The following is a 26615-nucleotide window of genomic DNA, read 5'->3' as shown; positions in this document are numbered from 1 at the left end:
GGCTGCTCTGCGCATGCTCACTGGCAAGCATGGCCAAATGGCTTGCTGGTCAGCTCTGACGTGAGTGAGTCCCGGGGGCTGAAAGAGATGTGGTTTAGAAAGGAGGATGGTTGTGGCTACCGGATCTGTGACGGAGGGGAATTAATACCGTATTTGATGTTGAGAAAGGCTTGAGTTGGAGAAAGAAGGGCAGTCAAAAGCCCACTGAGTGCAGAGTCCTTATGATTGTGTCCTTGGTCCTTTCAAAGCCTTAGTTTTACTGCTGTTGCCTTCGGTGGCATTACGTGAACTCTGGGATTCCTCGCTATGGGTAAAATGACCCTTATTACTGAGATAGCTACCATTTTGTAGTTCCGACCTGAATATATGAGGTGAGTCCACTTAAAAGATTTTCATGCATCCATAGATTTTTACTAAATGGTTTATCTTTCATAGCAAGAGGTGAAGTCTACACCCGGCTAACTTGTATCAGATGGAAAATTTCTATGGAAGCAGATCATATTTAACTTGTATCACATTCTTTTTTGTTAGATAATGCCATGCTTTGAGGGGTGAAACAACTGTTTTCTAGATATAAATATGAGCGTATTTTGCTTTTTAAGAAAAAAATCTAGAAATTATGTTTCTTCACTTTTAAAGTCTATATAATGAAGTCCTCCCTCTCCTTATATTAAATCACCGATCTAATTTTACATATTCTTTGGAAGACTGAAATAGTTCTGTAGTCCATATGTTTTTAAACTATGAATCACTTTGTTTCTACATTTGGTACATAAACTATTACTGCTGCTCAATAAATATGAATATATCACTTTAGAGTGATTTCTGCATCCCAGAAATTTGGGCTGAATTTTAAAATGTAATGACTCATGAGAAATTGTAAAGAAACAAAGCACAATCCTGAAAAACATAAGAGAAATTTCATTTTTATTCCTCTGGGAAAAATGTGCACACTAATGTTTCTTACTCTTTAATTTTTGCCTCAAAAAAAGGTAGACATTTTGCAAATCTCAAAGATAGAATTACATTTTCTTGTTAAAACGTGACTGGAAATAAAAGCCCAGGGGGAACTTTGAGAGGTTACATTTTCCTACCTGGCAAATCAAATGTCTAGTCAAAATACTGACCTTTGCCAAGGAGACCTTATTGTTTAACCACTTTATTATCCGGATTCCTCTAAGCAAAGAGCATGATCTGTGTTGTCAGTAACAGTACTGGGAAAAACGCACATTTTGAAAGTGCAGAGAAACTCATCCTATCTTGAAATTCTGATTTAAGAGAATGTCACAGGCCTTGGCAGGACCAGCAATCGAAAAACAAAGGTGTGCAAAAACAAACAACTCAGGTTTCAAAGGCTAAAAACAAAGAATATAGGACAGAGCCTAAACTTGCGTAGCCTGTTTGCTCATTGTTAGAACAAATGGCTGGGATTGCTGGAGAGTCCAGTCCAATGAAAACAAGTGTGGGTGGTAGGATTACGGGCGATTAATTTTCTTCCTTTCTCTAGTTTCTATTTCTCTCCCATGATGAAATGCTACTTCTAGATTATGGGGTTTTTTTAATCTTTTTTTTAAACGTTTTTATTTACTATTGAGAGACAGAGAGAGACAGAGTATGAGCAGGGGAGGGGCAGAGAGAGGGGGAGACACAGAATCTGAAGGAGGCTCCAGGCTCTGAGCTGTCAGCACAGAGCCCAATGCAGGGCTCGAACTCACAAACCGTAAGATCATGATCTGAGCCGAAGCTTGGCTTAACTGACTGAGCCACCCAGGCACCCCTCTATATTATGTTTTTTTAAAAAGCTTTTAAAATTACTTTTGTTTCTCCAACTACCATATCTGCACGTGGTAACTGAGCAAGGCATTTCTGTTCTCTGACAGTCATACAAAAAGGCAGTGAGTATGATGGGGTGCCTGGGTGGCTTACTGGGTTGGGCCACCAACTCTTCATTTTGGCTCTGCTCATGGTCTTGTGGTTCATGAGTTCAAGCCCCTCATCAGGCTCTGTGCTAACAGTGCAGAGCCTGCTTGAGATTCCCTCTCTCGTCTCTCTGACCCTCCCCTGTTGTGTGCTCTATCTCTCTCAAAATAAATAAATAAATCTTTTAAAAAGACAGTATGAAAATCTAGACAATCTCATCTGATTTCAAGGTGCATGAGCCCTCAATAATTCTTTATTCAAAACAAATAATTTTAAAATTTAACATTTATTTCTATCAAACAGTGTGGACTAGTTACACCTAATATTTAACTCTACTTAAAGTATGTATCAAGAGACTACACATTAGGTTAAATAAGTGAAATCCTCTGATGGTGGCTGGCTTCGAATGGAAACAGGCAATTTGCTGAAATATATTTTCCATAAGAAATGGTGGAATAATTTTTTCACAATTCTTTCAGGAGTTGGTAAAAGTTCACATAATGAAATTCATACTGTGACTAGAATATTGCCTTCGTGAAGAATCCATCTATGGACTCCTACCTTAGTGTGTTGCAGAAGGAGGGTTATAAAGTTGTGTTAGCTTATGTTATCCCTGAATGGAATTACAGGCATTTAGGAAAAGTTTTGGTTATAGTGGTGATATGCTGAGGAAGGAAGAACGCGCTGCAGCGCAGAAACCACAGCAGAAGTAATTGCCTCCTGGGGTGCCTGGCTGGCTCAATCAGTCAAGCATCCGACTTCAGCTCAGGTCATGCTCTCATGGTCCCTGAGTTCGAGCCTCACATTGGGCTGTCTGCTGTCAGCACAGAGCCCGCTTCAGAAACTCTGTTCCCCTCTCTCGGCCCCTCCCCCACTTGCGCATGCTCTCTTTCTCTCTAAAAAGTAAATAAATGAACATTAAAAGAATAATAATTACATCCCTCAGATTCAATTTTGGAGCAAACTACTAATAGATTAGAAGGATGTTTAACTTTTTCAGCCTAACATAGATTCTAGTTAAGACACATCACAGTCAAACTGACAAAAGCCAAAGATTAAAAAAAATTAAAGCAGCCAGTGAAAGATGACACATTATATTCAGATGTTTTGTGCTTATGGATTGGATAAATTAATATCATCAAAATGTCCATACTACGCAAAGCAATCTATAGATTAAATGCAGTCCCTATCAAAATACCAATAGGATATTTCACAGAACTAGAATAAATAATCCTAAAATTTGTATGGAACCACAAAAGACCTGAATAGCGAGTACAATTTTGAGAAAAAAATAACACAGATGGAGGTATCACCAGGCACCCTTATATTTACTGCAGCATCATTTTCAGTAGCCAAACTATGGACGCAGCCCAAGTGTCCACTGACAGATGAATCAATAAAGAATAGGAGGTGCACATATAGAATGGAATACTATTTGGCCATAAAAAAGAATGAAATCTTGCCATTTGCAATGACATTGATGGAACTACAGAGCATGATGCTAATTGAAATAAGTGAGTCAGAAGACAAATGCCATATGATTTCATTCATATATGGAATTTAAGAAACAAAACAAATGAGCAAAGGAGAGAGAAGACACACACCAAGAAACAAACTTTTAGCTGTAGGAGAACAAACTGATGGTTACCAGAGAGGAGGTGGGTGGGGGGTTGGGTGAAATAGGTGATGGGGATTACAAAGTGCACTTGTCATAAGAAGCAGTAGATGATGTATGGAAGTGCTGAATCACTATATTGTATACCTGAAACTAATATAACACTCTATGTTAACTATACTAAAATTAAAACTTAATAATAAAAAAGATGGAGATACCACAACCCCAGATTTCCAGGTATACTATAAAGCTGTAACAATCCAAACAGTATAGTACTAGCACAAAAATAGACATATAGATCAACAGAGCAGAAGAAAGAACCCAGAAATAAACCCGCAATCATATGGTCAATGAATCTATAACAAAGGAGGCAAGAATATACAATGGGGGAAAGACAATCTCTTCAATAAATGGTGTTGGGAAAACTGGACAGCTACATACAAAAGAATGAAATTAGATCATTATACACACTATACAAAACAAAAAGTGAATTAAAGGCCTCAATGTGAGACTTGAAACCATAAAACTCCTTGAAGAGAACATTGGCGGTAATCTCTTGGAAATCAGCCTTAGCAACATTTTCTAGCTAGATGCCTCCTGAGGCAAGGGAAACAAAAGCAAAAATAAACTATTGGGACTACATCAGAATAAAAAGCTTTTGCACAGCATAGGAAACCATCAACAAAACAAACAAAAAACCCAGCCTACTAAATTGGAGAATATATTTACAAATGACATATCTGAGAGGACTTATGCAACTCAACAGCAAAACAAAAACAAAAAACCACCACCAAAAACATATAAACTGATTAAGAAATGGGCAGAGGACCTGAATAGACATTTTTCCATAGAAGACATACAGATGACAACAGACTCTTGAAAAGATGGTCAACGTTACTAACCATCATGTGAAAATGAAAATCAGAACCACAATCACCTTACCCCTGTTAGAGTGGCTAAAGTAAAAAACAAAGTAATAACAAGTGTTGGTGAGGATGTGGATAAATAGGAACTCTCATGCAGTGTTGGTGGGAATGTAAACTGGTGCAACCACTGTGGAAAATAGTCTAGAGGTTTTTCAAACAATTAGAAATAGAAATATGATTTGATCTAGTAATTCCACTACTGGGTATTTACCCAAAGAAAAGAAAAACACTAATTTAAAATAATACAATAAACATACATTCTTATGTTTATTGCAGCATTATTTACAAGAACCAAGATAGTGAAGCAATCTAAGTGTCCATTCATAGATGAATGGATAGAAAAGATGTGGTCTATATATTCTTATGGCTTAATAATATTATATATAATATAATATATATGTAATATAATATTATATGTATTGTATATACACACACATATAGATGTTAATATTCTGAATGAAACAAACGAACAGTGATTGCCAGATAGGATTTAAAAGGAAAACCTAACTATAAGAGAAGCACTTTAACTGTAAGACACAGATAAGTTGAAAGTAAATGAATATAAAAGATACACCATATGAATGGTGGAATGAGAGGACTGGCTTGGCTATCTTAATATCAGAAAAAAACAGACTTCAGACAAAGCCTTTTACCAAAGATATAGTGGGACACGATCAATTTGTCAGGAAATCATAACAATTATGAGAATATATGTGCTTAATATCAGAGCTTTGAAATATTTGAAACAAAAAATTGACAGAAGTAAAGGAAGCCAATGATAATTCCACCACCACCATAGATAGAGATTTTAATACCCCCGTCTCAGGAATTGACTGAACAATGAGCCCAGCCCCTCCCCCAGAATCACTAGACATAGACCCTAGTGTAGGAATGAATTACTGTGGACGCTCCTGGTTAGATGAGCTGCTGCAGAAGGGACATGGTATCTTTGTAACCCCACTGATGACACAAAAATAATAAAATAAAAGCTTTTTAAATGAACAGATCTGAAGTATCTCTATTACGATTTCTCTGCCTATTCTGCATCAGTTTTTCTTGCAACATAATTTTTCCAGCCCCCAAAAGTGCATGAATGCTATTTTCTGGACCTCTCCTGGACAGATTCCCCTCCCGTTCCAGTCTCTCTACATAATTTTAAGAACATTTATTTTTTAATTGTGATGTTTTGTTCTACGTAGCTTCTTCACGCCATATGTACTACAGGTCTGAATTCAGACTACAGGTCTGAATAGGGGTATTAGCCAGAGGCTGGCTTGTTTATTTTGTGGTGGGACTATACTAATGGACCAAAATGATGGCATAAACAGGCCAATTCATTTTCATGTTTTTCATCTGTGTTCAAAAGGCAGAAAACATGAGAGAACAATTTTTTTTTTGACAGACGCTATTGATAGGAAGTTTAGACTATAAGCCTGGTCTTTGAAGAAAAGGCATCAGAGAGTTTTATACTCCCCTCCTGCTTCTGCTAATAGGCATAGTCCCTCACTCCCTTTTATAAGGAAAAGATAAAAGTAGGGGTTTAACCCATGTTGTTTCTCACGAGATCGTTTCTTCATCTGAGGAAGCGTGTTACAGAATTGGGCCAACTGGCTCTCCCTACTCCCAGCTCTGGTGTTTTCTGGTTGTGAGCTTGGGATAGGTCAGCTAACCTCTTTCAAGGTCTGATTTTATCTCTAACCCAGGGACAGTGTGGATAGGCGGCCCCTCAGGGTTGTCGCAAATACTATATTAGATTTTTGTGAACGCACTTCCTTCATAAAGCCGTGAGGCCTAATGCAAATATTAGGTATCATCTCTACTACTCTCTTCCTGCTCTCTATTTAATTAGATCCTATTTAATTAGAAAAGGTGAAAGCTCTAGTAACACTCTCTTAAGTATGTTAGCTCCTTTGGCTTAACTTTCTCTTTTTAATTCTCTTTTTCTTTGCCTTGTACAATTAGGCTTCATGTCTCCACAGTGAAAAAAAAAGGAAGATAAAAGTGTTTTCTGTTTCCTGTAAGAACACACCATACTCTTTTTTCTGAGGGTAGTTTTTACTTACACAACCTGAAGCATATTCTCTGATCTCAGAAAGTGACATTGCTCTGATTCTGACTAGATTTAGACCCCTGGATTGAGAGCACAAGGCATGCCTCCCCTCCATGAAGTATCCTCAAGTGTGACTCACCCTGGGGTTTTTAATCCCCTTCTTCCTCTGGAAGAGAAACTGGGGCCAGTGTGTTTGCCCAGCTATCCTTCACCTCTGTCCTCCACTCCAGGAAATAGACTCATTCCTCTGTTGCCTCCAATACTTGAGAATATTTCACGCTCCATAAGGGTACACCTGATAATGTAGGTGCTTTAGACACTAACCAGGAGGATAAATTAAAGGGACTTGTAACACACACACACACACGCACACACAGTTGATTGTGAAATATAGTCAAGTGTTAGGGTAGGTATAAGCAAATAAAGAAGCAAACAGACAAGCAAAACACAATTTCCCCCAAAACCTTGCCTTTGGGTAGGGCTCTACTACGGAATGCTTCCTGTACATCAGAGGGCTAGAGTGGATTTTTCCAATAATACCTGAATCATCATTAGTCCAGAAGGTTCTTGGGTCAGGCTTGGTCAGGATGCTGGCATGATTACATGGCTCTTTCGCCTTGAAAACATAAGGAGAAAAGAAGTGATGTGAAAATGGATTCACTGTTTTTGCTGTTTCAGATCTACTATTCTATAGGCAGGAGTCCAAGGCTGAAGCTAGCACATATGACACATCCATTCAGTGCTGGGCAAATTAGGATTGTGGGTGACCCTTGACCTGATGCAGATTCGCTGCCAGGGCTCAGGGCCAGATAAGCACATGGGGGTTGGAGCTCAGCTTCCACTCGCTTTTATACCCTGTGCTTTTTGCAATGTGCAAATGATAGAGCCGTATGTAGAGAGCCTGTATGATTGGCAGTAGGTTAATGTGAGGACACTTAGCACATTAAAGTGTTTTTTGGGTTTCTACATATTAGAAATGGTACTTTTAGTGTATATGTGCTTGGGGAAATACAGAATAAGGAAGAGCTATTTTTAAATTCAGTAGCACTTTAAAATGTCTTCTGAAACTAATATTATACTATTTGTTAACTAACTAGTACTTAAATAAAAGCTTGAAAAAAGGAATGAAATGAATTCTTATTTTTTTTTAATGTTTTATTTATTTCTGAGAGAGAGAGAGACAGTGTGAGAAGGGGAGGGTCAGAGAGAGAGAGGGAGATACAGAATCTGAAACAAGCTCCAGGTTCTGAGCTAGGTGTCAGCACAGAGCCCGACGCGGGGCTCGAACCCACGAACTGTGAAATCATGACCTGATCCGACGTCGTATGCTTAACCAACTGAGCCACCCAGGTGCCTCATGAATTCTTATTTTGTAATCATAGCAGAATCCCTATTTTTTCAGTGGTAGCACTCACATATGGGCAATATATCTATTATGCATTCAACCTAACAGCTCTGCCTAGTGCACATGTAAATAATAGATTCTTCACAATAATTTCTGGGAACAGCACAATTTGATTTTTGATTTTTTACACAATTCTATACTAATGTGATGTGTGGCTTGAAAATGTATTTTCAATCAGAGGAATGGAAATCTTAGTGTTAAAAAGGACATTCCATTTATAGATATTTTGTATCTATAGTTTGATTACTGTGAAAAATATTACTATTTAATGGATAAATTCCTTCCACTGCAGCAATAGCCAAAATACTCCAGAATGTTACCAAATACTTGGTTTAGTTCTGCCAATGTTTCCTTTCCAATAGCAGGTCTTTACTGATGAAAGAAGCAGTGTGTCAATTTACAGTCTGGCACAAACTCCTTCTCTTGTTAACCACTATCAAAGAATGTGTGGAAATCAGGATCTTAGAGAGTTATTTGCACTCTCATGTTCACTGCGACATTATTCCCAACAGCCAGGAGAGAGAAACAACCTAAATGTCTATGGACAGAAGAATGGATGAAGAAATCCACCATCTGCAACAATATGGATAAATCTTGAGGACCTTATGCTAAGGGAAATAGGCCACACATAGAGGGAAATGTTCTGCATGATACTATGTATGAGAGGCATCGTGAGAGGTAGTTAAATATGCAAACTATGAGAGTAGAATGGTGGTTACCAGGAACTGGGGAAGTAGGTATAAAATGGGTATAAAGTTTCAGTTACACAAGGTGATTAATTTCTAGAGATCTGCTGAACAATACTGTGCCTATAGTTAATATTACTGTAATGCACCTTGAAAAATCTATTGATAGGGAGGATCTCATGGTAATTGTTCTTACCACACTAACAAAAATCTAGGGATAGGTCACCATCCTCCATCTGTTCATATATCAGATAGAGACAGAAACTATTTGATATATAACAATGGAAGTAGTCAACATCTTATTAATGGAATTTTCTGGTAATGTAATATGTTTTTAATTGATAAGAAACACAATTTTAGAAGTAAAGTTGTGGTTAAAAAAGAACCATTAAAATGTAATTCCGAGAAGGGTGTTGGGGGGAGAATGAGTGGACCAGCTCCATTCCATGGATGACATTTTGAGCAGCAATGCAAAAATCCCTCAGACTTCACTAAGTGGCCTCAGTATAAATTCCTTCAAAGGAATAACATATTCCACTAAAATACTGCTCTAATTGTTAGAAAGTTCTTTACAAGTTGAACTGAAATCTGGATCCGTGAAACTTTGCCCACTGGTTCTAGTTCGCTCTTGAGTTACATAGAACATATCTGCTCTCCTTCAGGAGTAATATCTCAAGTATTTGAAAATAGCTATTCTTTCTCTCCTTAGCCTTCCATTTCCATGTTGGCACGGCTCCTTCTTTCCTCTGTTCCTCATGAAATGGGTCCAAGTCTCTTTGCTGAGGTAAATGTTTCAAGCACACAAAAGTAAACAGTATAGTAACCATTTATGTGCCTATCATCTAGCTGTTAACAATTTTCAACATTTTACCATTTTACCTTTCTTAGTTCATCTAATCCCCTCTTTCTTAGGCTGGAATATTGTGAAGCAAATACCAGACATTGTGACATTTCATCGATGATTTCTTTAGAATGTTTTCAACTGATGAGATCTTTTTTTCATAACCACATGCCATTAGCACATCTAACAATTTCAACAGTAATAGGTATATTGAAGTTTAATGAAGGCTGTTAAAGTTTACTTACTTAATAAGTGACAGCACAAACATCCTGAAAACCAGAATGAACACTTGCATGATTTTGCATATAGAGCAGTTTGGAACTGATGATTTAAAAAGAGAGCCTTTAAAATTGTGAGTTCCACAAAGTCCGTGGGACTTAGTCTCACTGATTTGAAATCCTTATAGATTTTTGGGGGGAGGTTAACTTAAAAAATATTTTTCTAATAGAAATAGTACCAACTTTCAACTTATTTCTAATGTGTCCCTGGAGGCAAAGGAGGGAAAATCTCCTTGCCTGATAGAGTTGAAAGTGTTGGAGGGTGAAGGTGAAGGAAAGAGGATTACTTCGAGAAGGTCACTGCTGAATGCTTATTCCCTAGAGTTTTGTGATCTAGAAGTACTTTCATAAGTTACTATAACCTGAGAACATTAGAAAGATAAGGGCATTTGAACAAGGATAGAAGTAGTCAATATTAGAAGGTAGGTTATCTCAGAATATCCCATTTAGGGAAACATCAGATGTTCAGAAATTTTGGGCAAGCTCTGGGGAATGAACTTGGGAATAAATCATTAGGGATTCCACTGACATGAATAATGAGCCAAATCTTAATTCTACAAAATGCCTTCAGTTAATGGTAAGTTGTAATATTAGTTGGGTTGCTAGAAAGGAACCAGTTACGGTCACCTTTCTTCATTCCATCTTATCCTGATTTAAAGAACATTAGGCTACAATAAACAAATATACAGGCATATACAAATAATTTAAAAATCACCTGTGGGATGGTATAGGAAAAATAAGTCAGAACATATGGATTTGTCCCTGATTCACTTTTGATGTATTTATATTTTGTGTATGACTTAGGCATACTGTGAAAGTCATTAGTTCTTCTGAAAATACAGTGGGAGTTGTCAAAATGCTGTTCTCTTATGAACCAGGGTAGTTGATTCTCTCTCATCTCAGGTTACATGATGTACAAAAGTAAGCAAGAACACTTCATATCAAGGGAAATAAGGTTTTACTTCTCTAACTGCTTTAGTGAGGCTTTAGAAAATGTCCCCTGGATACTATCACAGGATGTAAAGCCATCCTGCAAATATTAAGTTTAAATTCAGTTCTGTGTATCCAGGGGAAGAAAAGTCTTCTTTGATTGTTTTCTCTTGGATGGGTTTATTATACCCAACACATATTTATTAAGCTTTTGTTTAAGTCCAAGATGTTACCCTCGTTGTTATAAGGACATAACAAAAACTCGTTGATTACTAGAACTCTATATTCTGATTTGGGAGCAGGACATAGACATCCAAAAAGATGTCTATGGAATCTGATATTAAGTACCTCTGAATCCAAGGTGAAGAATCTCATATAGCTATTACATCTTGTCCATATATTAAAAAAGGAAACAATAGTGTGGGCAAAGTTGTTGATAAAGGTTTAAAGGAAAAGGGAGGAATTGAACAGGTTTTGAAAATACTGGCAACATTTGAGTTGGTGGACAGTCTGTAGAAAGGAATTCAAGGTGGGAGGGACAAATCAAACAAAGGTGTGGGAACCAAACTTAATAAGTCATGATTAGGCAACTGTTGGTGGAACAATTTCATGGGAATAGAAGGCTAATGGGAGAAATGGTTGGAAACTAGGTAGAAACCTGGTGGTGAAAGCCTTTGAATGTCAATGAAACCTTCACTCTGAGGGAATTTAAGAGCCTTGGCAGGTTGTATGAAAGACCAGAGTCACAAAGGACCCAAACTGAGGGGATTAGGAGGCTGATGTCCCACTAGAGAAGTGTGGATGAAAGAATGATGAACAAGGGGACCTTGCTCATAGAAAGGGAGGGATGGGCATGAAGGGCAGCTGGAATGATTTTCTAAGATTTGGCAAATGACTGAAAATGAGGGAAGATGGAGGCATTCAAAATATGTCAGAGTTTTGGAGCTTGACCAGGAAGGATGGTCAAATGTGGTCACAACTGTCCACGGTCTCTGGCAGCTAAAGAAACCACTCCACACTGTGCTTAAGCTAACATGGCAGGCTTGTGGAGCACACGTGGGCCCTGGTTGTGTGCTGCACCCACGGTCCTTCTGGGAGCACTTGCTCCATCTCTGACCTACCCAGACCATGTCATCTTTGAATGCTTATGGGTGAGGCTTCACTTACACAGGTGTGGGCAGGTGGGTTTCTTCAGCCTCTACCTCTGAACGAATCCTTCATCTCGCCCATGGCAGGATGAGAATCCATCCATACTACTTCACTACAAGAAACATCCTACCATCTGTCTGTCTGGAATCACCAACTCCACCCTCATGAAGATGACAGTGTACACAAGGACAGCAGGAGTCTCATCAAGAGATTAGTCAAAGCATCTCATCTGAGATCCTCAGTGATTTATCCTCCTCTAGTTGCTTAACATTAATTACATCCATATGACATGGAGCAGAAGGACTATTCTTGGCCCCTGAAGAGACTGTGACTCCAAGCACGTAGATAAATGTTCTTCTTTTGGAGGCTTTCTTTCACTTGCATTCTTTTTGGCTTTTTATATTTTTCAGTTTGGCCTTTGTGATTGTGATTTGCTTAAGGCGATTTACTATCCACCCCATTTTGTTTATGTATGTTTCCCATCTGGCCCAGCAACCATCTCAGTTGCAACCTGCGGTCTACATAAAATCAGGATGTCCAGGTTAAGCCTCTATTAAATCAGATGTTAGTAGAGTTTAAAGGATCAGAGATTTGGGGGGCTGGAAGGGATTTTTTGTCACCTCCCTCCTTGCTTCATAGATGAGGAAATTGAGAACTAGGGTAGCTTAAGGGAGTGACTAATCGAGGGCTAGAGTCCAAATCTCAACGTTTCAAGATGTCTGTTGAGAACTCATATTGGCTTCTTAAAATTTGGATTTATCCCCAAGTTTAAAGTTAATTCAATTATACATTGCATTGAATGAATATTTGTGGATGACATATTGAATGGTAGGTACAATGCTAAGTGCAATAGATGGGAACCAGATGGATGCATCCCCGCCATCAAGGAACTCATTTTCTAACGCTGGTAGTTGAGTATGGAGGTAGTTGGTATGGAGGCACTACATTGGGTGACATGAGTAGCGAGTGGAACAATATGTGGTCATTTTAAAAGCTTATGGGAGCCCATCTTCTTACGTGTTTTTCAGTAATAGCATCAGAATCAGCAATCATACATTTTCATTTTTGAGTTAAAACACAAATCAAAGTAGACACACAGAGTTGGTTTGACTGGAATCCAGGTCAAACCTTTATATATTCTATACCAAGTTAAATTCCTTTTTTTAAATGTTTATTTTTTGAGAGAGAGGCAGAGAGAGAGAGAGACAGAGAATCCCAAGCAGTCTCTATACTCAGTACCGAGTCTAAAAAGGCTTGATCCCATGACTGTGAGATCCTGACCTCAGCCGAAATCAAGATTCAGATGTGTAACCAGAGGAGCCATCTGCGCGACCCTTAAATTCTTAGGTAGAAATTATTTGGGGATATGGTGTTTGTAGATTGTGCCTGGCTCAGAAAAGGCAATCACTGCATGTTCACTGATTACATCATTGATTTGGTAGGACTCAAAAGATAGTAAAGGAGCCAAAGTCAGTTAATGTATCACAGAATAATAGTATTTTGTGGGTAGAATGGATTTAACAGATGACTTACTTCCCACCCCCTTATTTAATGGGTGGGAAAACAAATTCTGAAAGAGGTAAAGTGACTTACAGAAGGTCACACAGATAGTCAGAAGTTATTTATTTTGTTTTCAATACCTCCCCTGTGGTTAAGAGAAGCTTCCTTGTCTTTATGTTAGATCACATTTGGTAGAAATAATGAGATAAAGCTGTTTAGAGCATGGCCTTCAGAGTTAGATAGACCTGTAAAACCTATAGCAGACTTGGCTATGTGTATGACCCTGGGAATGTTACAAAATTTCTCTTAGCCTTAGTCTCCTTGTTTGAAAAATTGGCCAAGTTATTGTTTGGCTTAGGCTTAGCTTCCTGTAGGGCTCAATAATTTATTGGAGTCATTATCCATAGTCATAAAATCAAAATGTTAGTGAAATCATAATAGATTGGAGGCTAGAAGAAATAGAATCTTTTGATAGACAAAGTTTGCTCTGTTAATTATCTATATGCCAATAGTCTCAGCAAAAAAGAAAAAGACTTCTTTCTGAGAGCTTGATGAGCTCTCAGACTAGAACTTTCTTTGTTTAGGTATCTGTATAACTCTCTTCTCCTTCAGGTATCTGCTCAAATGTCATCCCTCTCAGTGGAGCCCTTTCTGTTTAAAATGGAAATGCCTTTTCCCCTTCTTTTTTATTTCACCATGGCACTTAATACCTCCTTATATATGATTGTCTTATTTATTTTTTATGGTATTTTATAAATTTCTTGAGCTCGGAGGGGGACTTGGTGCACAGTAGGCATTCAGTAAACATGTGCTTAAATGATTCAATTATTAATCTCTAAACAGTTAAAACTGAAGTCTGTAAGTCCCCCTCAGTTTTAGCTATTAGATGAAAGGAGATGATAATTATGGCAAAATGTTGTGGTTTAACACATGTCTTCATTTCTTTGAAGGTTTTAACCCTCCAGAATGTCCGGTGTTGGAGTACTGGAGTGATTTAGAGTGGGATTAACTCAGTAGTTGATGCTTCCAGAAATGCTTAGCATTGAAAGAAACTATGCCCCACATAACAGTAAGGCTGTTGTGGGTAGCAAACCTGGTCTGCTGTTTAGTGCCTGACATTCCATTCAAATCAATTATTTTTCTTTGCATAAAGGTATAGAAAATTGTTTAGGCTTTACCGTGCTACCAGATATATTCACTGGAAAAAAGTTATTAATGGTTGGCTACTTTCATTGTTCAGACCACTGTGTCTGACAATAACACAATAGGTGGCTGGGAAAATCTAATCTTCGAAACTGCCTAGTCTCAATTCAATAGATCATTTGGATTTGTCCATGCCTAGTCCATGTCTAGTCTACAGCTGGATTTTCTTTCTCTTATTTAAGACACATTGCTTCGCAGTGGTTCCCAGTCAAGACTACACATTACAACAAGAAACTGAAAAAAAAAATGACGGTCCCAGGACCCCATGCAAGGGGAAAGGGGGCAGGAGTATCCCCGGGAATCTCTGTCATGCTTAAACCAACTTCTGCCAAACAGAAGTAACATGAATTAAGTTGTATTTATCCACTGGGTGCAGGGAAGAAACTATGTTGATTTCAGGGTCATTGTAACTGTATAAGGGTAACATAAGGAATGATGTCTCAGCCTAAGTTAAATGCTGAACAAACACTTATTCCTAGGCATCATAAAAATTAAAGAGAGAGAGAGAAATGTTTTGAATACCTCTCAGGGAAACTGACAATATATTTCTTAGTATTTTTCTCTTTGAGCTTACCTCCAAAAAGGAATTTGACGAAAGGGGGAAAAATTAGAAATCTGGATCTGGATTTTATATGAAGTTCTAGGAAAAATGTTCCTACTGCTTTCCTGTACAGAAGCTATGTCAGCTTCAAGGCCAATGTGATTATAATTTGCTCTTTGCTATAATTCTTAATATTTTATTTTCTTTTAATAAAAAAGTCTGATATTCAATCTTCCAATAACATTTTAGCCAGAGTCTAAGTTGTCAGATGCAATTGCCAGCAAAGGCTTGGTTTCTTTTTCCCTCTGTGAATGGAACTAGATACCTCCATTTAACTACCTGCTGTTTTTCTCGTGCAGTGGGCTAACTACACAATATTTCATAGTCTGCAGGTCTGAAAATATTTCTTATATGCCTTGGCTTTCACAGAGTGCTTCTGCAAAACCAGTTAATAATCTGGCCATCCCAAGAGTCTAGAATGTTGAGTTAATTTTTTACAGAGGTTCCCAGATGTGCTGAAAGACTCACGTATAGTAGAGTCAGGCAACATTTTTTTTTAAGGTTTCATTTGATTTTTCTTATATCTGATATGAAACACATGTTAAAAACAATACCTGACCATTATGAAATGTATTTTCTGCATAAGCAAAAACACCGTGAATTCATCTTTTACCAAGATTTGAATGGTAGAGATGGAAGGTTCTCACTGCAACACTGTATAAGCATTTAGCCAAGTGAATCGTACATCTTGACAATGATTCTTTATCCAACATGTCTTTGGTATTCAGTGGGTAGGTCATTAGGCCCATGGAGAAATAAGTGGGAAAATGTCCAGGGAATGAAAAACATCTATATAATATGTGGAGAAGTGGATAGTTTTACTAAATACTGAATTTCAACTTTAAGATATGCTTTCTTCTCTACTTATTTTTCAGTGGGCTCTAGACAATCCTTAGTGAATTGAGTCTGCATTTTATCATTCTGTATAGAGAGCATATAATGCTCGCGAAACATAATTGTGGATCCGGAGTTTGGTCAAGGATCAAACAGGCATTGCAGATATTTAAAGGCATATAGAACTGTTACTGAGGAATGAGTGATGCTACTTTTAGCTGTCCTAAAAAACAGAAGCAAATGCCACCGCCACCTGGCATTGAGGTTTTTCCTATACCTAAAATATCAAACATTTAAAGTCACACTGTAACTCAGCATATAATTATTAATCATATCTCTATGGAGTATTTACGTATTTACGGGCCAGGTGTATTTATTATCTCATTACTCAGTTAATCCTCTGAACACCCTCTAGGCCCTCTTACTGTCTTTTTTTGGAAGGAGGGTAAATATGGACAAGTTAACCTTTCAGATCTTATCCAAGAAGGTGACACCGGCAAAATGGCAGAGTAGGAAACGCCAGGCTCCCACCCTTAGACAGAAACATCAAAAAGCAGGCAGGAACTGTCAGAATCCAATGTGTGAGCCCTCTAGAAAGCAGTCAAAAGTTTATAGCAACCAAATGAAGGTTGAATTTTTAAAACGGATGGGAGCAACTTAAAAATGGTAGGAAAGCTTTGCGATGTGATTACTTGCCCTCCCCCCAACCTCTCCTAGTTCACGGTCAGTCCCGGAGACTCAGCCTCCCGACCTGTTCCCTCGTTCCCCGTCCTGGCCCTGGACTGCATGTCTCTTTAGACCTGCCCGGGGGCTACCCAAGGGTTGCTGCATGGGACTCATTCCTCAGCCAGGCCAGAAAAGCATGTGCTAGAAAACTTTAGAAGGTGAGAAACAAGTGGAGCCCTCAAGGGCAGAAGACTACACCTAAAGCCAAGAAAGGAAAAGCATACTGTTCTAGTGCTTCACCTTAACTCACTTTGTGCTCACAACATCCCTCTGAGAAAGGTATTATTATCATTGTGCCCATTTTACAGATGCCGAGATAAGGTAACTTGGAAAAGGTAACTGTAGCNAATTTCAGGGCTTATTTCTGCCTTATTAGTCTGTTTGAAGAAGAAGAAAGAATGAAATTCATTCTATTTTTAAAAAATATTTATTTACTTTTGGGAGAGTGCAAGCAGGGGAAGGGCAGAGAGAGGGGGCACAGAGGATCTGAAATGAGCTCTGCACTGGCAGCTTAACTGACTGAGCCACCCAAGTNCAGGCTCTGAGCTGTCAGCACAGAGCCCAACACCGGGCTTGAACCCATAAACCATAAGATCATGACCTGAGTCAAAGTCGGAGTCTCAACCAACTGAGCCACTCAGGTGCCCCTGGAATTCATTCTTGTTACCATCACTGTTCACTTTCTTCCCAGATGGTATAAAATATATTACTGTTTTAAGTATTTGTTGTGGGAAAATAAAGATGATAAAAGGATACTTTTTCACAAAACAGTGATTAAAAATTACTTAGGGAAGGGGCGCCTAGGTGGCTTAGTCGGTTAAGCATCCGACTTTTGCCTAGGTCATGATCTCGCGGTTCGTGGGTTTGAGCCCCGCGTCGGGCTCTGTGCTGACTGCCAGCTCAGAGCCTGAAGCCTGTTTCAGAGTCTGTGACTCCCTCTCTCTCTGACCCTCCTCTGCTCACGCTGTTTCTCTCTCTCTCCTAGAAATAAATAAAACATTAAAAAAAATTACTTAGGGAAAAGAATCTCCATTTCAAGGAAACAGAGGGGAGAGAGTAGAAAAGGCACAAAAACATATGCTTCCTGAATAGAGCTAAGCCTTTCTATTGGTTATTATTTATAATTTAAATATTCCCAGGCTGTAAACTCTGTAGAAAAAAGGCCTGTGTCTTGACTTATTCACCAAATTTCAGTGCCTTACCATAACAGCATACTAGCACCAGCCACAATAGTAGTTACATAGCCAAGTAACAGTAGGTACTTGTTAAGTAAATAAATGATAAACCATGGTTTTACATTGTATGTATGTATGTTGCTACTCAATTCTGCTCAAAACCAGAAGTGTGTCCTAAGTAAGCATATATAGGTCACTACTTATGTCACCTTAGTTTCGATGTATCCGAAAGTCCCCCATGGGGGGCCCAAATGATGTTCTAAAGCGGATGAAAATTCACGTCTTGTACCTGCTGTGCTGGTTGCTACAAATCACTGGGGCTGCAGAAGAGAGATACCGAGGGTGGGGACGGACGTGGGTAGATTTATGGCAAGTCTTTGTCTCATGCACACTATGCTTCTTAATGCCTCCACTTGGTCCCCAAACCTCTCTTACTCTTTTCACTGAGTATTTTAACCTAACAAGAGTAAGCCTGAAGCACCCAAGTGCATAAAGGAAAATGACTCTAAGCAGTCTATTACTTAAACATCTGCTAAATCATTCCATCCTGTTACTGTTTACTCCATAACCATACAAAAGTGCCAGTTCCATTTATATTGGTCACATATGCTTAGTTTCTTAAAGGAAACGGAAGAAATATCTTTTCAGAGCATCCATGAGAGTAATTGTTTTTTTAACTAAGTTGATTTTTGAAGGGAAAGAAAGATCTGTCCCCAGTTCCCCAGGAACCACCAGAGTTTCTTGTGGGTTCTTCTGGGAAATTCCTATGCACACATAACCAAATGTGTATCTGCCATGATTTCTTTGTGTGTGTGTGTGTGTGTGTGTGCATGTGTGAGTGTGTTTGTGTGTGCTTGCACCTACATCTCTGAGCTTTGTGTTTCTGGCGAATAGCAAGAATGAGGCTTCAAGGTCAAGAATGGGGAAGTCAATTAAAAAAAGAAAAGGAAAAGGCTTGCTTAGAATCTTTGTAATTTCTTTCCTGCACTCAACACTTCTTTTATCAATACCTTGTTCCCCAATTAAAACCACTAAAAAGTCTATGTACACAAGGGCATTTACAGGGCCTTAAGAGTTTGATATGATAATTAACAGAACTTGACCTTGCAGTAAGGCTGCTGAGTAAGGCTGGAGGATGACAGCTCAGAACACAACACTTTATATAACTCTCCTCGAAATGAGTTAGACTTTAGTGCTTGATGCTATGGAAAATTTGCCTCCAAGGTTACTGAGGCAGGTCATAACTGAAGTCAGTATACTGATTTATCATCACGCTCCTTAAGTAATCCAAGCTGCTCATTAAAAACCTAAGTGGAAAATGCACTACCAATATATTTTAAGTAATACATATTTCTCTTTTCCCCATGTGAAAGGATAGGATTATCAATGATGGTCTTTGATTATATGTTTATGTTTTATAAGAAAATGATATTTCTAATAATAAATAGAACCAATTTTTAAAATGCCATATTCAGTGCTGTCAGTGTTTCATAAAATTAGCATTTTCATAGATTTCTTTTTGTATTTTATTTAAAAATGTGTGTGTGTGTTTATTTACTTTTTAGAGTGAAAGAGACAGAGTGTGAACAGGGGAGGTGCAGAGAGAGGGAGACACAGAATCCGAAGCAGGCTCCAGCCTCTGAGTTGTCAGCACAGAAGCTGATGCAGGGCTCGAACTCACGGACCGTGAGATCATGACCTGAGTGAGCTGAATTCAGATGCTTAACTGACTGAACCACCCAGATGCCCCTCCTTGTATTTTAATTTTTAAATGTCTTCTGAAAGCTATTACATTTTAACAGTTTTAAGATGTTCAATACTTTTGTTTATCTCATTTTATGTCATTTTTCCTAAATAAATAATTCATAAATTTGCTCACACAAAGCCGTCTTAATGTTATTCATAATTACAACACACTGGAAGCTACCTAACGTTTAATGAAAAAATGACTAAAGAACAGCATAGCCACTATGCACATGGCACCTCTTAAGTGTTTCCACTAGTATGGAGAAATGTTACCCATGTTATGTTAAATAAAAGAAATCACAATATAAAATTGTATTTCAATTGTGTATAGAAGGGTAGACAAGTCAATGCATGAAGCGGTGTTTATTGCTTTCTTGTAGTGGCATTATGGATGCATCTCTTTTGTTTCTGTCTCCCAAAATTTTAATGATATTTTTATATTATCTTTATAATGTGAAATTATCTAGCACGGATTGATATCTATAAATCTATCTATCTATCTATCTATCTATCTATCTATCTATCTGTCTATCTGAGAGTTTTGTCCATATCTAGGAAATGGAGACGATGGGTGAATGTCCTAATGACTGGAAAGACCCTGATTTAAGTGTTACTATAAAAACATACATATGTGTATACATATAATATACATATATGATGTGCATTTTGAGGTGATAGTCTTATGCATCTTTCAGCATAGATTTGTCGATGATCTTGAATGCATGAGTACTCTACCTCGAGTCTTTAATTCTAGTTTAGTGTTCTTGAGTTTCTCCACTTGTGCAGAGATAATACTTTCTAATATTAATCTATGACAGGTTCATTTTGTGTCACTGAGAAACAGGGAACAGGCAATGTCAAGGCTCCTGCATGAAGATTTCTTTTAAGTCCTCGAGGCCTCGGTCATTATTTCCATTGCCTACTTTCTCCACGGACCTGGTTTTCTCCCAAGGTAAATGAAAATACACATTCCAGGGCAGTACTCTCTTAAACTTCCCAAAGACCGAAATTGAATATGCCAGACAAAGTTACCATTTCTGGAGGCCTAAATCTTTAGAGATATTGATCAAATTGTGTATATTGTAATCATTTTCAGGCTGCTTTCTATCCCCTTCCTGCCCCCTCCCCGCCAAAAAGAAAAGGAAAACAATACACTTGGGATTCAAATATCATTCATGCAGAAATAGCCCAAAATATTTCTAAAGGCTCTAAATTTGTTCATAATCACATGGATGCCAAACTAAATTGGCTTACTTATTATACTGGTATTATGCAGCTGATTTTGATTCGTTTTTTTTTTCTTTTTCCTTTGGCTAGAAACCTCCTGGAAAAACATAGAATTGGAAAATTCATCCAAGATTAAGTAGAGGAAAATATTTGAAAAAATATTAACTAGAAATACAATAAAACTTTTTTTAGTTGTGGTTATAATTTCTATAAACGTATCTTGGAGAAATCTTACTTCTGTATCAGTGTTGTGTGAAAATGTCTACTCTATATAGACTCTCTATATAATGTCTATTCTACAAAATGTTTACCAAGTCAGTTGCATTAAAAACAAATCTAGACCAAAAAACCCTTTTTAATAATAAGATACCTAAAAGGACCAATATTAAAATAAATAAATGTAGACTGAGAATATTATGTGAAGGAGGTTTTAGATAATCCCAACTTAGTATTGTTCTGAACTCCCGGTGTACATGTTTAATGACTGGAGAACTTGGAAATTGTCTAGAAACCAACTACAGTGATGGCAAAATGATTCAAGTGTTGCAAAATAAGACCAATGAGGAGACGTAAATAGGCTGTTACTTATTTTCTTAAGAAAAACCAGATGCCAAAGGCATATATTCCTTGAGTGTAATGGAGAGCTTTCTATACGGAAATGGTTGGCTACCTGTACTGAGTACAAAACAAGGAAAACAGGCTGGGTTTGAAGTGGGAAGGCTTTGGTTAGACAGAGTAAAAGTAGTTAGATGTCAAAATGACATGCAGGTGGATGTTATGTGATCTTCTCTAGAGCTATGAGAAATTTTGAGCAGCTTTGTCTAAAGGTGAAGGATATACTCATGCCCCTTCTAGGCCTATGATTCAGGCCCTTGGAAAGAATCTTCTTAAAGCCAGGAAGTTAATGTAAACTCTGAAACAAAATGAGCTGACCATCATAAACAAAATGAGAAGCAAGTAAGATCAAGATGAAAACATAACTCCAAACTCTTTGTAGAAAAAAGACAATAAAGGGCAAAATGATAAAGTTCATTACAAAGAATGTAGAGAAGGCTTAGATGTGGAAAATATAGATATTTTAAACAAAGAACAAGATCAAGTGTCTCCCCTAGACTATGATCTAGGCATTTCTGACAAATTCATTTTTCCAAACACCGGGTTAGGAAACATAACTTCAAAACATGGAGAATTTAGTTCAGCGTCAACCTGACAGCCATATGCTCAGTGGTTAGTACAAGGCTGCATGGGTGTGAGGGTCCTCAGTCAGGATTACCTGATTATTCCATCAGTGTCTGACTTTTCTATACAAATTTTAATCTGTGGCAAAAGGGGTGTAGCACCGTCAGGTTCGTTCCAAAATAGATTGTGAGTCAGTTACAAAAGAGGGATTCCAGGAACTCGAATTTTAGCGTAAAGAAGTTTAAAAATTTTACATATGACTCAGTTCTAGCACATTGTGCATACTATTAGGTACTTTCTCTTCCTATAATTGCTTCTACGCTTCACCCCAGAGATTGTTGTTTTCATCAATAGCCTTAGATAAGTTATTTTTAAAAATCATTAAGAGATGACCACTTAGGGGTAGTTTGCTGGTGACTCAAACATGACTCGAAATAGCTTTATTCTCAGCACTTAATGTTCAAGGTTTTTGAGATGATTATACTAATTGCAGAATAGGATGGCTTAAGACCTGTTGAGTTACAGCTCTCCCCTTCTCAAAAATCAGGAGGCCAGGGGCATCTGGGTGGCTCAGTTGGTTAAGCGTCCAACTTCAGCTCAGGTCATGATCTCACGGTTTGTGGGTTCAAGCCCCACATAGGGCTCTGTGCTGGCAGCCAGCTCAGAGCCTGGAGCTTGTCTTCGGATTCTGTGTCTCCCTTTCTCTCTGACCCTCCCCTGCTCATGCTGTCTCTCTCTCTCTTTCAAAAATAAATAAAAAAGATTTAAAATTTTTTTTAAAAATCAGAAGGCTATTAACTTCAAAGGTTGAAGGCATTCCTGCTATTTTCAGTTTCCCTACACATCCCAACAACATTTTCATTGGTCTTATTTTAATAAGATAAACTCAACTTCGCTTACATATATATATATATGTACATATATATGTATATTAGGAAGGTGTTTTTCTACTGTTTTGTTTTCTACCCGCTTTTTGTTTTTTTCTATCCTATTACATAGTCTGACTCTGCTGAAATAGCTTGCCACCAAAATATTCTCTTCTCTCAAGCAAAGATACACTGAAAGGAGTAAATAAGCCATGTGTTTCAAGTCTCAGAGGATTTAAATTAGAATAAACCTGCCATTGAGAAAAATATACTGTTAATAATTCACATAACACAAGAATTTGCACCAGTAAAAAGGTGAATGGAAATCCTATTTCCAAGTATGATGGCTCCCTCAGTTGATGTGACCTAATAATTCTTTTTTTAGAGTATAATTGTTCTTGAGTCTAGAGTTTTTTTCAAAGAGATTATCTGTATCTCTGGGGAAAGGATTGCCTTCCAGCTGGAAAGATCATCTTGCCTCCATTCTCCCACCTTCTGCATAGGAAAGTAAATAACTTACTTCCTGCATATGCACACCTGGATTATTTCTCATGAGAGCGAGAAATAGGGTGATTTATGAATTAGGAAAGTGACCATAAGGTCTTAGAGAATCACTGACTCTAGATGAAGGGAGGATCTTGGGAATGGGGTTTATTAATTTTTTCATAAATGACATGAATTAGATATGAAAACTGCTTTTGAGAAGCCTATTAACATCAGGAGTGAGGTAAGCCCCCTTCCGGTGTTAATTACACTAACTGCTACAGAAAGAAAAGGGATTCTGGCAACGACTTCCCACATGGCAGAAATCCAGAACAGAGCTGAAACTAAAGAAGTGGGAACCAAAGTCCAATGAACTGACATACAAACTTTGTTTTTCAGTTGAGACTAAAGAATATTAGCTTTATCACATGATTCCTCAGATCAGTCAGCTTTTCTTTTTTAATTCCCTCAAACTTTCAAGCATCAAAAGATGGTCCTGAGATTCTGACATGGAAATAATTAGTGCTTTTAATTAGCACAGCTGGGAAATAAGGCGGACCGGCCCTAATACGGGTCTCCAATCTGGAGCACATTAAAGTAAAACCACTTCCCCCTGCCCCCCATATCAAAGTACGTTCTACTGATGACTAAATGAAATGAATTATTTTGCAAAGTGGAAAGAGAATAATTGGATTCAGAACAAGTTCAGTGCATTAAGAAAGGAGACGCCTTGGAACTCTGGGGCCTAGGAATTAGATTGTCTCAGATGTTTACCAACACGGTTCTAGAACACTCTTCGCACAGCACCGTTTTAAACTGCTTAAATCCTAAATATCTGTACTGCATAATGACTATTTGGAGGATCAAAATAAAAAATGAAAGTAATTAGGGGCACGTGGGTGGCTCAGTTGGTTAAGCGTCTGACTTCGGCTCGGGTCATGATCTTGTGCTTTGTGAGTTTAAGCCCCGCATAGAGCTCTGTGCTGTCAGTTTACTGCCTGGAGCCTGCTTCAGATTCTGTGACTCCCTCTCTCCTCCCTCTCTCGCTCATGCTGTCTCTTTCTCTCAAAAATAAATAAGCGTTAAAAAAAATCTTTTTAAATGCAAGTTATCAAATATATTAGAAGCAGGCCAACCAACGTTTCTGAATCCAGTCTAACAGCTGAATACATACTTGGCAGGAAGAGAAGGGCAGTCACATCACCCCAGATCGACAGTAGCAGCAACATCTGGAATCCTAATGATCCCAGGAGCTCTGGGGCCTTTGGGGGACAACCATCTGGTGCAAAGTAAATCTGAACCAAGCGTCCCACCCAATAGAAAGAGCTTCATTGTGCAGCTATGAAAAGCAGTTGGCCCTACTTCCCTTGGACAACACATAAGCTTCTCAATTAGTGAACGATCCAGAGAAATATAAGTGCACAGGGTATTTACTAACAGTTTTGGATCTAAAACCATGACCACCTGGCAGATCAGAAGTAGCCAAGGATATATTCAGTGAAATAGGTCTCTGGTTGAAAAGGAATAGGCAAGTTCTGTTATCTTTATCCAATCTTTAGCAATTTCGGATGATAATGTCAGTTCATGAGTTCCCCCAGGCCCTCAGGTCTTTATCTGGAAAATGCAGGGGTTGGCTTGTGTGAATTTTATGGCCCATTCTAACCTTAACATCACATCGACTTGTGATTTTACAGAGTACATGCTGGGCATGCAGAGAAAGGACCACTGAAGAACAAGAAATGACAGCAAACGTTTGCAGCTGGCTGTATGAGAAAGAGAGCACATTGCTTGATAGCGGCTGATGGTCGGGAAGGAGGCTGCACCCAAAGATGACCTCTCAGATGATTACAAATGTGCTTTATAAACCTGCCAGCAAATTAAGCCAGTGTTACCCTTGCTGGGAGCTACGTACAAACTATGCACAGCTTGTTGGGTCCACCCTGCATTAAGCACGCTAGAGGAATGTCAGGCGGACCTACCTCTGGCTGAGAGCGGTGCTGTCTGCGTGATAAGGAGCAGCCTCACAAGGCAATGCCTGGAGGCACGGTGTAGGAAAAGGGCATGGCAGAGTCTGTTAGGGAGGAGATGGTTGTGGAGATGAAATGAGATAAGGCATGTCAAGTGTTAAGATACTTAGTGCACAGTAGATATTCTGAAACGACATATTGGTTAGCATTAGTGTCATTATTGTTAGTGCTAGCTGAATAGTGAGTGTGAATATTGGCTTTGCCCATTGTGAGTGTTCGTGAAAGAGTAGAGAGGAAAATTCTTACATCAGGCACCAAGGTGATTATAGGAGAGCAAGAAGCATCTTGGAAGTTAGTAGATGATGACATTGAAGGGCCTGGCTGAGGAGAGCTGGTGGAGTTCTTGAAGGGTAAGTTAGAGAGTGCCCACCAAGCTCTTGGCCTCCAGACAAAGGAGGCTGGAGAAGCCATTAATGCTTGAGGGTATCAGAGAAGATGTGTCACCTTGAGTACAAAGCCACATTTCAAGTAAGGCAGCATTTTCCTGAAGATGTTTCTTTAAAAAAGGTTTGGGGTCCAATGGATGTGGGGAAGGCCGGGGTCTTCTCTCCTGGGGATTCACAGAGCACACTGTCCAAATGAAGTCTCTGAGACGTTTAACCTGGCCTTTTCAAACACACTTGGCCAACAAACTCTATTTAATATGTGGTACATATTCCGATCTTACAGAATAAGAAGAGAAGGCAGAGGGAGGCTTTTGAAGAACATTTTAATAATTTAATGGAGTTTGCCAACAGTTGTCTGAGAGGAGGCTATAGAAAGGGGATGCCAGGGGTCCACAGCATTGCTGCGTGAGAAAAAAGGATAGAGCAGATGTGATTCTGAGTGAGAGGAAGTGATTGCACAGTGCTGGTAGTCAGGAATCCCAGAGTGTGAGCAGGAAGGACCATTTGAGGAACATCGTGGCCTGGACTGTTGATGCCGAAATGAGATTTTGAAATCAGGAACAAGCGTGAGGAAAACAGGTGGTCTGGGTGGAGGTGGAGTTGTTTGGACCATCTGAAATTTATCCAATGTCTCTTTATAAGACTTCAAACATTTGCAATTTTTAATATGTTCACAACAGTAATCTGTCTTCAACTGTGAACAGGAATACAGTGGCAGTCTGAATAGATATTTCAACTAGTGATGAAAAACCTCAAAAAGTCTCATGTCTTCCAAATAAAAAACACTTAAAAGCATTGCCATCAATACATTTCCTGACTTAGCTCCTGCCTTCTGATGTAGGAAACATAGAATCAATTCTAA

General features: G+C 38.5%; 1 protein-coding gene across 1 annotated transcript in view; it reads right to left on the bottom strand.

Annotated features, from left to right (window-relative positions):
* Positions 1 to 26615, bottom strand: part of SGK1 (serum/glucocorticoid regulated kinase 1) — a 111501-nt gene that overhangs the window by 25829 nt on the left and 59057 nt on the right. The window contains exon 3 of the mRNA XM_077775995.1: positions 7052 to 7127. Within this exon, the coding sequence (XP_077632121.1) occupies positions 7052 to 7127 (76 nt within the window). The remainder of the gene's footprint in view (positions 1 to 7051; positions 7128 to 26615) is intronic.

Source organism: Crocuta crocuta, unplaced genomic scaffold (assembly GCF_008692635.1).
Source record: "Crocuta crocuta isolate KB4526 unplaced genomic scaffold, BGI_CrCroc_1.0 scaffold25, whole genome shotgun sequence".
NCBI lineage: Eukaryota > Metazoa > Chordata > Mammalia > Carnivora > Hyaenidae > Crocuta > Crocuta crocuta.
Note: the sequence above shows the minus strand (reverse complement) of the source record. Positions and strands in the feature narration are given on the sequence as shown.